The following is a 17,762-nucleotide window of genomic DNA, read 5'->3' on the forward strand; positions in this document are numbered from 1 at the left end:
AGATATAGAAATAACATTGATATAATTAAATACCCATTCTCAATGAAAAAAACATTAGCAAACCAGAAATAGAAGGAACCTTCCTTAATCAGATAACAGGTATATTAAAATTTTTTTACCTCATGCCAAAATATTTAAAGTTTTTCAGTGATGCCAGGAATATGACAAGGTTGGCTGTTATCATTATTTCTATTTACTATTGTACTGAAAGTCCTAACCAGTGCAATAAAGCAAGGACAAAAAAAGTATAAAGACTGGAAGGGAAAAAATTTCACTATCATAATTAAGCAAGAAAAGAAAGGGTTGATTATATGTGTACATATATATATATATATAATCTTGAAGTACCTATAAATAATTTATAATTAGTAAATAAAATTAGCAAGATCACAATAGGTCAGCATAAAATTTCCAATCTTATGCTTATATACTCTCAATTAAAAATTAGAAAATAAAACGTTGCCCTGATTTCATTTACACTAACATTAAAAAGTATCTTAGACTAAGAATACATCTAATTTTAAAATGTATACCATATTACAAAGAATTACTAAAAGAGATCTAAATAAAGGGAGGGATATGCTTTTCATAGACTTAAAAATTCTATCTTGTAAAGGTGAAATACACCCCAAACTACTTTATATTCAATGCAATCTCAATTGAAATTCCTACAAGGTTTGTGTGTGCAATTATGTGTGTTGAAACTGATAAGCTGATTTAAAATTTTTTAAAGAAATGGAAACAGAAAGAATATTCAAAACTACTTAGAAGAAGAAAGTTTTAGGATTTATACCACTGGCTTTGGTAACTTAGTATAAAGCTACTTGAATTCATACAGTTTTGTACTGACATCAAAATAGACAAACCAATGGAACAGATTAGAAATAAGCCACACACAGCCATTTGATAAAAAAAAATATGACAATGCGATGGGGAAGACATGGTTTCTTTTTCCATTAAATGGCGATGTGTCAAATGAATATTGCTATTAAAAACAAAAGACTCCTGCATCACAATACACACATACAATTCCAGAGAGACTGTAGTTCTAAATGTGAAAAGTAAAACAAAGGTTCTGAACCTAATATAGGAGAATATCTCTATGACCCTGGGATAGTAAGAACTTCTTAAAGAAGAACAAACAAAGCACAAATCATAAAGGAAATGATTTATAAATTGGACTTCATGAAAATTATTACACATTATCAATAGAATCCACTGTTAAGAAAGTAAAAAGGCAAACAATGACATGGGAGAAGGTATTTGTAATACATATGTCTGAGAACCAAAAAAAAAAAGGAGAGATACTTGGAGCATTTTTTTTTTCTTTTCAGAATATTACAGGGGTACAAATGTTTTGGTTAAATGAATTGCTTTTGTACACATTTAATCAAAGTTGTAAGTATGTCCGTCACCCAGATAGTGTGCATTGTACCCGTTAGGTGTGAATTCACCCATCCCCTCCTCCCCTTCCCACTTGCTTGATTTCTGTTGAATTTTACTACCATATGTGTACATGAATGTTGATCTAATAGTTCCAATTTAATACTGAGTTCTTGTGGTTTTTGTTTTTCCATTCTTCTGATACTTCACTTAAAAGGATGGTCTCCAGTTCCATCCAGGTGATTACATGCATTAGTTCACTGTTTCTTTTAATGGATGAATAATACTCCATGGTATACATGTATCACATTTCATTAATCCACTGATGTAGCAATGGCCACTTGGATTATTTCCACATCTTTGTGATTGTGAATTGTGCTGCAATAAGCATTTGAGTACAAGTGTCTTTTTTTATAAAATGTCTTTTTTTTCCTTTCAGTAAACACCCAGTAATGGGATTGCTGGATCAAATGATAGGTCTACTTTCAGTTCTTTGAGGTATCTCCATACTACTTTCCATAGAGGTTGTACTAGTTTACAGTCCCACCAACAGTGTATAAGTGATCCTTTCTCTCTGCATCCACGCCAGCATCTGTTGTTTTGGGACTTTTTGATAAAAGCCATTCTCATTGGAGTGAGGTGGTATCTCATTGTGGTTTTGTTTTGTATTTCCCTGATGCTTAAATACATTGAGCACTTTTTCATATGCTTATTGGCCATTAGTGTATCTTCTTTCAAAAATCTTCTGTTCATGTCTTTTGCCCGCTTTTCAATGGGGTTGTTTGATGTTTTCTTGCTGATTCGCTTGAGTTCTTTGTAAATTCTGGTTATGAGCCCTTTATTGGATGTGTAGCATACAATATTTTCTCCCATTCTATAGGTTGACTTTTCATGCTATTAATTGTCTCCTTGGATGTGCAGAAGCTTTTTAATTTAATCAAGTCACATTTATTTATTTTTGTTGTTTCAGTGATTGCCTTTGGGATCATCTTCATAAATTCTTTGCCTAGGCCAATATCTAGAAGAGTTTTACAACCTCTTCTTCTAGAATTCTTATAGTTTCATGTCTTAGCTCTAAGTCTGTTATCCATCTTGAATTAATTTTTGTGAGTGGTGAGAGATATGGATCCTGTTTCAGTCTTCTACATGCAGCTATCCAATTTCCCAGCACTATTTATTGAACAGGGGTTCTTCCCCCAGTGCATATTGCTGTATACTTTGTCAAAGATCAGATGGCAATATGAGGATGGTTTTATATTTGGGTTCTCTGTTCTGATCCATTGGTCTAGGTCTCTGTTCTTGTGCCAGTACCATGCTATTTTGGTTACAGTAGCCTTGTAGTATAGCTTGAAGTCTGGTAAAGTGATGTCTCCCAATTTGTTCTTTTTGCTTAAGGTTGCTTTCACTATTTGGGGTCTTTTCTGATTCCATAGGAAGCACAGAATTATTTTTTCTAGATCTGCAAAAAATGTCATTGGTACTTTAATGGGGATCAAATTAAATCTGTAAATCACTTTGGATGGTATAGACATTTTAACAATGTTGATTCTGCTGATCCATGAGCATATGTTTTTTCCATTTGTTTACATCCTGTGCTGTTTCCTTCCTCAGTGTTTCGTGGTTCTCCCTGTAGAGGTCTTTCCCCTCCTTTGTTAAAAATATTCCTAGGTATTTTATTTTCTATTGTGAAAGGTCTTGAGTCTTTGATTTGATTCTCAGCTTTACTATTGTTCAGGTATATGAATGCTACTGATTTGTGTATATTGACTTTGTAAACTCAGACTTTGCTGAATTTATTTATCACTTCCAGGAGTCTCTTGACAGAGTCTTTAGGGTTTTCCAGATATAAGATCATTTTATCAGCAAAGAGCAATAGTTTGACCTCTTCTTTTCCCATTTGGATACCCTCGATTTCCTTTTCTTGCCTGACTGCTGTGGTTAGGAGTTCCAGCACTATGTTGAACAGAAGTGGTGACAGTGGGCAACCTTGTCTGGTTCCAGTTCTAAGCAGAAATGCTTTCAATTTTTCCCTGCTCATTATGTTGGCTGTGGGTTTGTTGTATATGGCTTTTATAATATTGAGATATATTCCATCTATGCCTATTGTGCTAAGAGTTCTTATGATAAAAGAGTGCTGAATTTTGTCAGATCCTTTTTCTGTGTCTATTGAGAGGATCATATGGCCTTTGTTTTTGCTTCTATTTATGTGATGAATCACATTTACAGATTTTTGTATATTGAACCATCTTTGCATCTCTGGGATGAAGCCCATTTGATTGTGGTGGATTATTTTTTGATGTGCTGCTGAATTGGTTTGCTAGGATTTTGTTGAGAATTTTTGCATTGATATTCATAAGGATACTTGGCTGGTATTTTTTTTTATCCATTCAGCCAGGCTATGTCTCTTGAGTGGGGAGTTCAAGCATGAAAGAGCATTTTTAAAAAGAGGATACGCAAATGACAAATACAGATATGAAAAAAATAATTAACAGTATTAGTCATTAGGGATGTGCAAATTAAAACCAGGACACACTCACCAGAATGGGTTACAATTAGAAGTAAGAAAAACATCGAATTTGGGAACGATATGAACCGACTAAAATCCTCAAGCACTTTTGGATGGAAATAAGTTCAAATCACTCTGAAAACCTATTAGGCAGTATCTACCAAAAACACACACTCTATGACCCAGAAAACTAGCAATTAATTCAATCTCATTCATTCTCCCCACCCCCCCCACACAAAGGAACACATGCTTATATGCATGTGTATATATACCACATATATATCTAATAAATATTCATCAAAACATACATATATTCACCAAAAATCATGCACAAGAGTGTTCACAGCATTATTTGTAAGAGCCCAAACTAGAAACAACTGAAATTTACGTAAACAACTAGGTAAATACATTTTGCTATACTCATACAATTTTGCTATACTCATACAATGTTATATATCTATGAAAATTAACAAACCACTGATACATTTTGCTATACTCATACAATGTTATATATCTATGAAAATTAACAAACCACTGATAACACAAAAACATGGAGAAATCTCACAAATATGTGAGTAAAAGAAACCAGACATAAGAAATTTGTGATGCAGCTTTCCACCTTTTAAGTCTAGCAATGATTGGGTAGAGGCAGACAGGAAGCTTCTGGGGTATCAACAATATTCTATTTCTTGGTATGGGTGATATTTTAAATGGGTATTCACTTTATCAAATCCATCAACCTATACATTAGCATTTGAAGACTTTTTAAATATACGTTACACTTCAATTAAATTTTTACTTAAAAATATTACTACTATAACAAAGTCTCACAATTCTGTTTCACAAAACGTTATAAAATAGATCCCAAGAACAACAAAAAAGTTTCCTCCTGCCCACTCTGCCTTCACTATGGTCCGCACTGTTATAGAAACCCCTGGGGAAAAAATTTTGGAAATTTTTGGGTCACTGTTTCCTTTGAGTACAATAAAGATTAAAGATTGAAAGTCATTAAAGTGTTTGCTCCCCATGCCAAACTTGTATGAGTAGTAGAACAAGAAGGTTAAATCCGAGAGATTGTTAAGTCAAAGAAGATAAAGGTATTGAGGATAGGTTCCTATTTATTAAAGTGAATTGTGCATGTAACCAAATTTGACATTTTTTATGTTGTTCCATACTTCATATAACTTCATGTTGATACTTCAATATTAATAGGCAGACTACAACTTTCAAACAAATTGCATTCTAAAAGTTGAGCTGCATTAAATTTAAGTTTTCTGCATCTTGATTTTAAGTAGCTATATATAATACAGCAAGAAAAGAAAAAAGAACACTTTTCCCCTTCCCCTCTCCTCCCTGGCCTCAGGTTTTACCCAAGACATTAAAATTACCTGCCTGGTCACCAAAGTCAACTGCATTAGCCACACATACCGTAAATCACAGATGGTAAGTTCACTTCAGTAAGTTATAGATGAAAAGGGGAAAGGAGAAAGTATGGCCAAATAGCAAAACTGAAAGTTAAATGAAAATGGGTGCATGCTTTCAAAATGAATGAGAACACAGGCTGGATATAAAAGATAAGAATACACAATAACGTAAGACTCCTGGGAAGGAGGACATGGGGTCCAAAGTAATATTAGAGAGATTGGCCTTGCAGACAATGATGTATCATGAGGTAGTTTTTAAAACATGTCTAAAAGTTCCATCAAAGTTCCATCAAAGGGGGGAATCTAATTCACCTTCCTTTGATATGGATGCATTTATAAGCGGCTCACTTATAATGAATAGAATGCAGCAAAAAAGACACTGCTTGACTTCAGAGGATAGGTCATAAAAGGTGAAACAGCTTCTACCTGGCTCTATTCCTCTTTCTTGGAACTCAGCCACCATGGTATAGGAGGCCCTAGCCGTATATAGAAGTCATATGCAGGTGCTACAGGTGACAGTCCCAGCAAAGGTTCAAAGAACCTACAGTTGACATTAACAAAGAGACACAGGAACGAGCAAGTCTTTAGGTAATTCCAATTCCCAGCTTTTAAGCTGAGCTAGCTGATGTCAAATAGAGCAGAGAACAAGCTGTCCTCGCTGAGCTCTTCCCAAATTGCATTTTCATAAGCAAAATAAATGTCATTGTTTTAAGCTACTAAATGATGTGTGATGTAACAATACATAAGTAGAAGAGACAACTCCTCTATTATAACAAAATAAGAAGATAAAATTAAAATACAGTAGGTATGAATGTGTAATAGGCAGAAGTTAAAGGGGTCCTCATCTGATAGCTTTTATTTCCCTTGTGAAATATGAGGCAAGATCTTTGCTTTGAATGAGAGATAATGGAGAGGTCAGAGGTATAAAGAGAGAGGAATGAAGTAAAAATTGTGAAGAACAGGAGACAGAGATGATCAGAGAAATGTGGAAGAACTGCTAAGTCATGGTGACAGCCCATTTAAGGTTGATGATAATGAATTTATAGTGCCCTTCAGGGTGGCTTTCTCTAGCAGTGCTTAGCTCTTGACAGAAAGCACTAAGAAAGCAGATAGCTGAGTTTATCAGAGTAACGTATTTGTCAGAAATATGATAAAGAGACAGAAGTGCAAAGAATTTTGGGGACCAGGTAATCTAAACTGGTTAAGAAGAAAACTGAAGAACTGAGAGGGCTGACAGATGAATGGATAAGAGGTTCTCATGAAGAATGATCATAATGGGAAGACTTTAAAATCAAGCAAAAAGGAGGATGTTGTGATCAAAGAATGACACATCTACACTGGTGATTCTTGAGTTATTAATGAATGTGACAAGGTTCTTGGTGAGATTAGACATCTGAAATGAAGTGAAAAGGAGATAGGAGATAACATGGTCAAAGAACCGAGATGCAATGATGATGGATGGCTCGTTACCATAGAATTTGAAACTACCCATGATGAATGCAGAGCTTAGAGTATAGAGAAAGATTGTGAGCCCAGTGCAAAAGTTTTTGATGAATGTGAAGTAAGCAAGAAATTGGTAAATGGTGGCAACAAGGATGGGAAAGTGGTATACTTGAATGATTTAACCCTCAAATGATGAAGTTTTCAAAAGGTTGGGAGCATAATACAGTATGTCTTCCTACCTGCCTGAGAGCAAGCTCTCTCTGCCACTTATAAGTGATATAACTTTGATATATAAATGTTAAATAAACTAACATATGCTAAAAAGAGAAAAAAGAGGTATCCTCTTATCAAGCAAACCAATTATGATTTCCAAATAATGAATGCATTACAGAGAAAGTTCCAACCAACTGGGGAGGAGGTTGTATGTACACTTTTAGAAGAGGCTTGAATTTTTGACCCACTTAACTACCCATGACTTTAGCTTCCACAATGACATAAGCCAAGAACTGTGCCACATTCTAGAGATCAAAACACTAAACAAGATAGATACCATCTCTGCCCTCCCAGATCACAGAAAGCAATATAGTATACTACACTACACTACACTACAATTATAGATGTAAACATCTCCAAAATGGACTCAAAGCAAGTTTCTATTTCAGTCAGTTTCAGTCTATTTCCCAAGATGATCTCAGAAATTCTATACTTCTTCCTATATAAACTCCTATGTTGCATTTTCACCCTAGTATCAATCTCAGGCACCTGTGTATCACTATACACCTAATCATAAATATCTAAGTATCTGCCTCCCATTTAAGGAGATGAACCAAGTTTTATTTTTATTTGCATCTACAGATTAGCACAGTGCCTGGTACACAGTAGGCACTCAATAAGTACCGATTAAAAATGACTGAAAGATTGAATGAATGAATGGCAAATAAATGAATGTTTTGCCTCTGTGTCACACTGTGAGTTGAATTATGGCTTATTTAGTGACTTCATGACTACTGCAACTCATATTCTGCCCCAGTTTAACATTTAATGGCTCCTATCCAATGAGGGAGCCATGCTGAGATTGAAGGAACTAAATTATCAGTATAGTTGATCCCTGTAAAAGAAGCTAAGTAAAATCTGTATCAACATGTTCTCTCAAGTTTGTGGCTTATATATGACAGTGGCCTGATGATGCTGTATGGTCATCTACTTAAGAAGAATATGGTATAGAAATTGAATACTCATTTTACTAAGACCCTAAACTAATCATATCTCAGGATAGTTTTTTTAATTTTTTGAGGACAAAATCCAGATGGTGAACACAAATTTGTCACAGACTTAAAGATTTAGACTCAAAAGTTGTCTTACAAGAAAACAAATTTCAGATGTCCCTGAAAAGTTAACATATATTCGGAATAGTAGGCAATAGTGAATACAACATTAAACTATAGCCATAAAGGCTGGGACTTTATAACTTATTAAAGCAGGCCAGGCTAAAGATATGGCATGTATATTGGATTTTCTAAGGCAGAATCAATTTCAATTATGCTAGTGCATCAATTCAACTAGTGTATTTCTCTCTTTAAAAAAATCCTAAATTTGATTCAGAAAATCATCTGCATAGATGCAGAGCATTACTGAATCTAATTTTACATTACAACAGAAAAGTGAAAAAACCAAATTATTGCCAGAGAAAACAATCTATATTCTACTTCCTACAACATTCTCATAATTGTGCTTTTACTTGTCTAAATCTTTCATGAAGACAACTCTTTATTCCCCATTCCATTAGTTAGGAAATAAAAATAAATGAATGGATGAATTATAACAGATTAAAATATGAAAATACACTAAAAGCAATTTAAGCTACACTTCCAAATCAGGGGAAACCATTTGTTATTTGCATAATAGTAGTAAACTTCAATATTAGCAAGAAAAAGGCCTATCTTATGAATATTGATGATTGTTTTGGAAGGTGTAGGGGACTGGAGAGGTTATAAAACATATAAAAAGAGTACAAAGGCAAGCCACAGCGGCACATGCCTGTACTCCCAGGTATGCAGGAGGATCACTTGAGGCCAGGAGTTCAGGACCAGCCTGGGCAACGTAGGGAGACCATGTCTCCAAAAAAAAAAAAAAAAAAGTTTTTTTAAAGTATTAAAATTCTCTAGATTTTTAAATTGCTAAAAATATTTCCTTAATTTATAAGCACATATGTTTTACTTTTAAACATAAATGATGACTAATCAGTTACTTACATTTGTTCTTTAAGCCCAGTTAGTATCAAAGTTTTCTGTATTTTTATTTGCTCTAAAACTAGTTTTCGTAAGTTTTGAGGCATAGTCCGTAGTCTTTCATGTTTAGGTGACCAATTTTAGCAATCTCAGATTTTCTCTATCTATATTGTGTGATTTTATACAATTTAATCATGTAGCTCTAATTTTTCTTAGATTAGAGTTCATTTTTTTTTTTTTTTTTTTGAGACAGAGTCTCACTCTGTTGCCCGGGCTAGAGGGAGTGCCGTGGTGTCAGCCTAGCTCACAGCAACCTCAAACTCCTGGGCTTAAGCGATCCTCCTGCCTCAGCCTCCCGAGTAGCTGGGACTACAGGCATGTGCTACCATGCCCGGCTAATTTTTTCTATATATATTTTTGGTTGTCCATATAATTTCTTTCTATTTTTAGTAGAGGCGGGGTCTCGCTCTTGCTCAGGCTGGTCTCGAACTCCTGAGCTCAAACGATCCACCCACCTCGGCCTCCCAGAATGCTAGGATTACAGGCATGAGCCACCGCGCCCAGCCTAGAGTTCATTTTTTTAATTTTTTATTTTTTTTAGTTTATCCTTCTATAGTAGACCTCCCATTCTCTTAACTGCCCCTCATCTAAACTTTCTCTGGTTCTGCTATATACGAAGCACCACAACTACATATAATATGCTAAAGGTTTTATGTAAAAGTAGAATGTTTTATGTTTTATTTCCAAGATTCTCCCCCAATGACAAAAATTTACATGGTGCCTTCATGTAGTAGAACATGAAAATATCTTCAAAGATCAGTACAGTGATTCATAAATGTTTCTTAAGTCATAATTTGGAGACTATCATTCTTTAAATACAGATCAAAAATTTTCCCTAAATACATTACCTTATATTTATTTGCTCACATTGAGGATCATTTGCCACTTCTATGCCCACACAATTTGTGAGAGCTTTCTATGATTTATCCCCAAATCTTGCTACTTCTCAAGTGTACATTTTTCCTTTTAATAAATATAATAGAATCATTGGAGTATAAAGTTGGAAGAGATTGTAGAGTCATCTAGTCCATACCTCTCAATTTTATACTATCATTTGTAGACAGTAAAAGCATTATCCAAAGTGAAGTATTAGAATGTATTAGAAAACAGAATTTAGATTTTTTTTTACTCTCAATTCATGTTCTTACTATGAATTACATCTGAATTTTTTAATATCTATTTTAAAGGACTCTAGGGGAAGAAAACTGATATTTACTCAGTACATAATACATGATGGTACTATATTTTACAAGGTCTTTACACTACACATAATTCTACAAAGTTCAGTAACTTACAGGATGCACACTTAAATTGTGAAAGTAATACTTTATGACTTTAAATTACTTTGTTTCTTTAAAAGTTACATTGTTCTCCTCAATGCTTTGGCTTTTTTTCCTTTCGAAACAAAAAGGCTAACTTTTTAGTAGTGAGAGTTCTTAATTTATACAAGTAACGCCAGATGTTATAGTTTCTACAGTTTCTAAACAGCTGGCTTTGAAAAGTAGTGTAAAATGAGAATGAAATGTGGAAAAGGTCCCTTGACCATTCAAGGTCATTTTCCTACCATGGCTGGGAGAATAGAAAACAATCCACATATACAACAACCAATTAGATATGTCTCAGAAATGCCACGGGCCCCCCAATATCAACATGTCCCCCCAAATCTGCTTCTGCCCTGTATTCCTTTCCTGTCTCCATTGCTGGTATTATAACCCATCCACCAAGACACTAATACTAAAAACCTGGGCGTCATTCCCAATTCTTCCTTTTTCTCATTCCCCATATTCAATTAGTACAATATATTCTGCTCATTTTATTTTTCAAATTTCTCCCATTTTGGATCCTTTTCTCCATCCCTACCTATACTGCCTTGGTTCAAATTCTCAAAATCCCTCACCCAATTACTATAAGAGTCTTCTAATTGATCTTCCTATTTGCAATCCACTTGCTCCACAGTGTATTAAAATCCGAATTTTATCATGTCTCTCTCTTACATCAAAGCCTACAACAGCTCCCTAATGTCTACAGAATAAAATTCAAACTCTTTCCATTATGTGGCTCTGTGTCCACGTCTTCAGTCTCATATTTCATTATATGATCTTCCCTCTTCCTACCACCAGCCCCATACTCTTATCATTTAGTCATGATGGATGACTTACTTCCTTATCCTGTATATGCCACGCTGTTTCACTCCTATGCATGTTTGCTTACCCAGTGCTCCTTCTACTCAGAACACCCTTCCTCCCATAGTCCCTCTGGTAAACATTTTCCATTTTCAATCCTCAACTCACGGGGCATCCCCTTTTTGAAGTTCTTTTTGAACCTCACCCTCCCCATTCCAGTGGAAATTACTATTCTTCCCTTGGTTCCCCCATTGAACTTTTATGAAAAGATTTGTAAGGGTTTTTTTTTTTTTTTTCATTATTTGTTGACATGTCTATCTCCCCTGGCTAGAATATAAGAATATAAGCAGCTGGACCAGGTACTGTGTCCTATTTAATCTCTATTCCCATAGTAATGCATAGAGTTTGTCACACATATTATGAGCTCAATTATGTGTACTGAATGAATTAATGATTAAATAAAGCAATGAACAAAAAAAAAAAACTATACAGGATATTCTTGAAGGAATATTTTTTAAAAGTAAAATACTCAAAATGATACAGTACTGACCTAAGTATATTTACCTCTCATAAATTCCGCATTGTTCTATTTAGCACTTTTTTTTTCATTTAAAATTTAAGATTTATTCATCTGAGGAAATTTGGTCACACATGTGTACTAACATTTATCACCTAGATAGACAATTTCATAAATTGTACTAACTGGGTCTTTTAAATTAATTTAGTGGTATAAAAAATGAATTATGGTCAACTCTCAATTATCTGACAGGATCTTAATATCTATCCTGGCTTACCTAGGATCTTCTCATGCGCTGCTTCTAACACTCAGCCATGGCTTACTTTTCTAAGCTGGCTTTCAGGTCTCTAATTATCCTGTTGTCAGCAATGAAAGGCAACAATCTGTCTATATCCTAAGTTGAGGACACTGAGCAGGAAAATAGGAAAAGTGATTCCTGAACATGAGATAATTTTATACAGCACTCTGAACAAACAGAATCACAGAATCATGGAATTGGATGAAATTATATGTATTTTGTCATCAAAACTACATACTGTTTTGACTTTTTCAAAAATATTTTTTAAGTTCAAGGAAGACTATTCCCAAGTACCTGTGCATTCTCTGGATTGGAACAAATATCTGCTACTGATTTTTCTTAAAAAAGAAGTCTGATAACTGAAAGGTTCAAAGACATAAGATACAAAAGATCACTAAATTTATTCCTCAACATTTAAATCTACAAAAAAATTTCAATAAAATATATTCACTGAAAATCAGCATTAAAAACTACAAAATTTGAATTAGAGTACAGCCCCCAAAAGAATTTAACTTTTTAGTTAACTTTACAGATTATCCACAAATTACTGCACTATAATAATTTGATCACTGAGTTTATAAATGCTTATTCAGAGGAAATGCTGAAGAAATAAATTATTTCTAGTATGAGAAAAAATAAATCCAGCATTTTGTTCATTTACACATACTTATGAGGATCCACAAATAATCAAGATGACAGAAAGATGGGTTGGCATATCTATTACATGCAAAGACAGGTATGTTCTGAACCTGCATTGATCAATATACCAAACACTAATTAGCCATGTGTAAGTTAAAAATTCAGTTCTTTGGTGGTACTAACCACATTTCAAGTGCTCAACAGACTCATGTGGCTACCAGCTAACACATTAGACAGCATAGGTGGAGAATATTTCTGTCATCACAGAAAGTTCAATTAGACATAGCTATTCTAAACCATGGTAAAATACAAATTTCTAAATACTTTTAAAATGGTAATACACACATATTAGCTCTCAAAAAATGTTAGCTGTTAAGAAACTTGCGTTTTCGCTGAACCTAGTCTACCTGTTTCTTGATTAATGTCTATCCACCTTCAAGTTCATAAGACAGAGAGACTCTGGAAAACACTGAAAGATCATTATATGTAAACATTAGGCTATGTGGTGGCTTTACCACTTGCATTCATGAGAAAATCTGTATCCAAATCTCAACCAACACTTCTCACCCATAGGCCTCAACATGTTTGCCAGGAATGTGTACTACAAAGCCCCATAGACAACCTGTAGGTATATTTTTCAAAATAAAGTAAATAATGCTCCTCCCCCAGGTTATAAGAAATGGCATGTGTTTTTTGTGTTGGTGACTGTGGGTACACTAAAAAGTAGGAGAGTGCATAAATAAAACAATCTTGAATTACAAGAGCTTGAAGTCCTCAGAGAATTGTATCATAACTTATATTCTAAAAGTTTATGCTTCTGTGTATTAGCTGATGTTGAAATAACTACACTCAAATTTTGAAAGGCATATATTAATATCTTTGAAAGCAATTTTAAAACATACACAGAACAATTAGGTGTGTAATATTAAGAGTTGTTCTTTCATTAAGTTTTGATACACATCAATACAATCTCCTAATTCACTACGGTAGAACAAGTATCCAAATTAATGTTACTCATGGAAACTGTGGAGATGAGATGGAATCTCCCTAACTTTCAGATCTTACCACAGAAAATGTTTATTCTAAGACTAGAGGGACAGGTTTCAATAGAGTATAACATAGGTACCAGATAGTCAACACTAATCAACACTCTTCTCAATTATCTTTATGCTCAACCTTCATTATTCTGGAATATTTTTGGAACTAAGCTCTAGAACCACCTGCCTGTGTGAGGCTTGGTCCTAACCAAACCTCAAATAATCATTGACTTGATATATTTTTCAGCCAGCTTTTCAAAATCAAACATTTTCCTTATTGGCAATTTTCAGAGTTCATTCTCCATAATGTCAGCACTTATATTTTGCCTTTCAGTTAGGTTTTATACATACATGTTCTCTCTCACAGTAGATGGTAAAATTTTTGAGCTTTTATTTATAGGGTCTCCAATTGAAACTAAAATATTTGGTAAATACTTTGAAAATATATGTATTAATTGATTATTTAGTGATGCTGAATAGAGTCAGGGCATTCTAGTCCTTACTCTGTTTTAACTAATGGTATAATCTCAACTCCAGCTTCTTAGAGGTCAGGCTTTTTGAAATGGAATGACTGCACATGCTGATCTCTAAGATCATTTATATTTCTGAAAGTTTATGCTTCTATGTATCAACTGAAGTTTAAACAATTAAATTCAAATTTTGAAAGACATTTTCAAGTGTAATTCTTTTAAAAAAATACACAGAACAGGTATGTAAGGTAAAAGTTTTTCTTTCATTAAGTTTTAAAATGTATCAATACAATTTCTTCACTACAGCACAACAGCAACACATACCTAATAACATTGCTTCAAATGAAATTACAAACATTGATCAACCCATGACATTGCAAATAATTTTCCCCATGACACATAATTTGCTATTATCTTTTATCATTTCACAATAGTTTTTCAAACTATTATAACTACTTTCAGTTTCCATAAATAAACTTACATAAAAAGCTGGTTAACATATTTAAGAACTATGCTGTCACTAACACTTAAAACTTAGGAAAGAATTTATTCATGGAAATAATTTAAATATGTTTAGATAAACATTTAAAGTTTTCATTCTGTTTTCTGTAAATATTCCAAAATTATCTCAGACCTATCAGTTTCAAATTAACACTGCCTAGGGCAGAATTGGTTTGGCAACTTAATAACAGAAGCATGTAGGTCTCAGAACAGTCTATCATTATTAAAATATAAACACTATACAGGCTAGCAGTTGCTAATGAAATTCACTTATATGATCAATCACCAAGCACGCTCTTTTGTAACACAATTATTTAGCACATGCAATTAACAGACCTTTAAATTAACAGGCAAAATTACAACTTGTCAGGTACAAATAATTCTTTACATTTTTTGCATTCTTTATACTTTCTGTACAGTTGGTTACTACCTTGGTGCAATAAAAAAAAGATAACATAAATTACATAAATTCTACTTCTACATTGGCTTCTTTAAATCTCCATATCACATACTAAAGTATGTTTTTTAATAGTTTGTATGCTAGTTCCTCAAACTTTTCTGGAGCTCCTGAAAATGAATACCAAAACCTTACTGATGAAACATAAACCATATAATCTGATCTCACTTTTGTACTTTAAACAAAATGAATGATTAAATCTTTGTAAATGAATTCTTTATTTATACAGAAAAAAGGCTATTTTCTTCATGCTAAATTATAAAATTAATCTATGTTACAAACATAGAAACATTAAAAGATACTATTTACACAAACCTAAATCAATGACCAGGCTCACTTCAAGTGCTGAGATGTCATATACTCCTGGTGACATAACAAATATCTGTTATGTGGTCATTCTGAGTTATAAAAATCTAATATGAACTTTACAAAGGAAAACCAATTTTCCTTTCACAGCCATTCTGATTCACATATATACACATACACACACACCATATAGTCATACAGAAATTCAATTTTCATGATTATTTTTTACTGTTGGGTGTAAAGTGTGGAGTGCCCACACTTTCAGTTCTCAGAAGAAATTAACCGTGTTCTGGAAGCACTTCAAGTCCGAAAGACCTTTAAGTTTACAGGCATTGTAGCACATTCTTGAATGTCTACAGAAAAGGCAAACCAGCCTGGCTTTTTTTCTCTAATGGTTAAAGTTTCTGTGTGGTCTCATTATGTTTTCCACTCCTAATCAGAACAGATGGGAGGATCTCTAAGATAGAGTGGTCCACTCTGGACTAACCTCACCCCCTCACCTCCTGATAAGGTTGGGCTGGACGCAAGTGATGGAGGGGAAAGAGCCAACTCAATCCACAGCACTACCTGTAGCTCCCAAAGAGGGGGTCGGGGAGGGGGGAACAAGGGGTGGTATGGCACAAAGGACTTCTTTCCTCGGACCATATTTGGGGAAGTGATCCAGAACGTGTGCCGTCCTCGCTCTAGTGAAAAAGGGAACGGGGGCGGGGGCGCTCTTCCCAAGCTCTCTCCATCCGGCCCTTAGCGCTCAACCCGGAGCTGGGGGAGGCGGGGCACGCGGGTGGAGGAGGCAAGCGGCCGATCCCCAAGGCCCCCTGGAACGGATCCCGGGTGCCGCTGCTAGGCCCGGACTGCGCCCGCGGCCTCGGGGGCTTCGACCCGGAGGGGCGCTCCGTGCCCCGCGCCGGCCCGCCCAGCGGGTACCCAGACCCGGCCTTCCACTCACCGCTCTCCACCTCGCTGCCTTTCTTGGCGGTCGCCGCGTTCCCCATGACTGGGGCGATGGCAAGAAGGGGTCAGGGAGGGGAAGGGGGACTGGGGCCGCCCCCGCCGCTCCACAGTCCGAGGAAACTCCCGCTTCTGCACCCGTCAGAGCGGTGAGTGCTCCCGGCGCTGGCGCCCGGAGTCCGGGCGGGAAGACCGGCCGAGTCTGGGGAAAGGGCTTCGGCGAACTCCTCGGCAGCGGCGGCGGCGGCGGCCTGACACTCCCCCTTCCCCCGGCCCGCCCTCCTTGCGCGCCCCAGGCAGCCGCGCGCCCCGGCCCGGCCCCGGCCCCGGGGTTTCTCCGCGGGCGGACGCGCGCCGGAAGTGACGTTCGGCCCGGGACCCCGCAGGCGGCGGTGGGCCCCAGCTGTGCCGAGCCTCGGACTGTGGGCGGCGCGCGGGGGCCGGTCCCCTCCGGCGGTGTCGGCCGGCCGGCGCTCGGGTGCACATCCCTGAAATAGAGGGAGGCGGCGTGCGAACCGTTAGCCTTGAAGAACGCAGAGTCCCTCCTCAGCCTGGCGGTCCCCGCGCTCTGGAGCGGGTCGTGGGAGACCGGGTGGCGGCTCGGGTTGCTCGCCTGGTGCCCCCGCGGGCCGGGGAGGGACCGCGCCATCGGCTGGAGATGGCGCGCGAGGGGAAGCCCGGGGTCTCGCCTCTGCGCCGCCCAGGGTGGTCCCTAATCGCGGTCGTGACGGCGAGCCTTTCTTTCCCTCCCAGATTCAGGTATTCTCTGAGCCCACCACGTTGTCTTCGTGTTAGTAAGCTCCGGTCACAAGCCCTGTGATGTTGCCGGTGGGATTTTACCGGCTCTCTGTCATAGGTGTTGTCAGACTTCCCAGGCAGAGATAAAGGAAAACAGTACTTTTTTTTTTCTGCAGAACTTATGTTATGCGGCATTGTATTTAGCAGCTCTCTGTGTAGGTCTCAAAATAAGTACATTCCCAATTGTCAGTTGTCTTTATTAATATGGATCTTAGAGCACTGAATTTATTAGTGTTACTTATCAGATAATCATGTAGAACTCTAGTGTTTTTCTGTTGCTTGTTCCTTTGAACTTGGCTGTGTGACCATTTATTCCAAATTGATTAGAAAGATTGTAACTTCCCAATCTATTGTATTATTTATTCTGTGTTCCCCAGGCATCAGGCATAGTAGGTGTTTAGTGAATTTCCCAGAATGTTTTTTTAAATATCTCATTACTGCTATCATTGTCAATTCTGTTAAATTAATTTAACATTTATATCATGTATACTGTATTCCAAGTTCTATACAAATATTAACTCATTTGATCTCATAAGAACTCTGTGAGATGTGTGGTTTTACTAGCATCATTTTACTTAGGAGCAAATTAAGAGGCAGGGAAGTTAAAATAACTTACCTACAATT

At 36.4% G+C, this 17,762-nt stretch overlaps 1 protein-coding gene across 2 annotated transcripts in view; it reads right to left on the minus strand.

Annotated features, from left to right (window-relative positions):
- PRKACB (protein kinase cAMP-activated catalytic subunit beta) overlaps positions 1-16,621 on the minus strand; it is a 128,535-nt gene extending 111,914 nt beyond the window's left edge. The window contains exon 1 of one of the 2 annotated variants that reach the window (XM_045547662.1): positions 16,339-16,621. In XM_045547662.1, coding sequence (XP_045403618.1) covers positions 16,339-16,384 — 46 coding nt within the window. In that variant the 5' untranslated portion in view covers positions 16,385-16,621. The remainder of the gene's footprint in view (positions 1-16,338) is intronic. The other variant, XM_045547661.1, reaches the window with a different exon arrangement.
- Between the last annotated feature and the right edge of the window lie 1,141 nt (positions 16,622-17,762).

This window comes from Lemur catta, chromosome 3 (genome assembly GCF_020740605.2).
Source record: "Lemur catta isolate mLemCat1 chromosome 3, mLemCat1.pri, whole genome shotgun sequence".
Lineage (NCBI taxonomy): Eukaryota > Metazoa > Chordata > Mammalia > Primates > Lemuridae > Lemur > Lemur catta.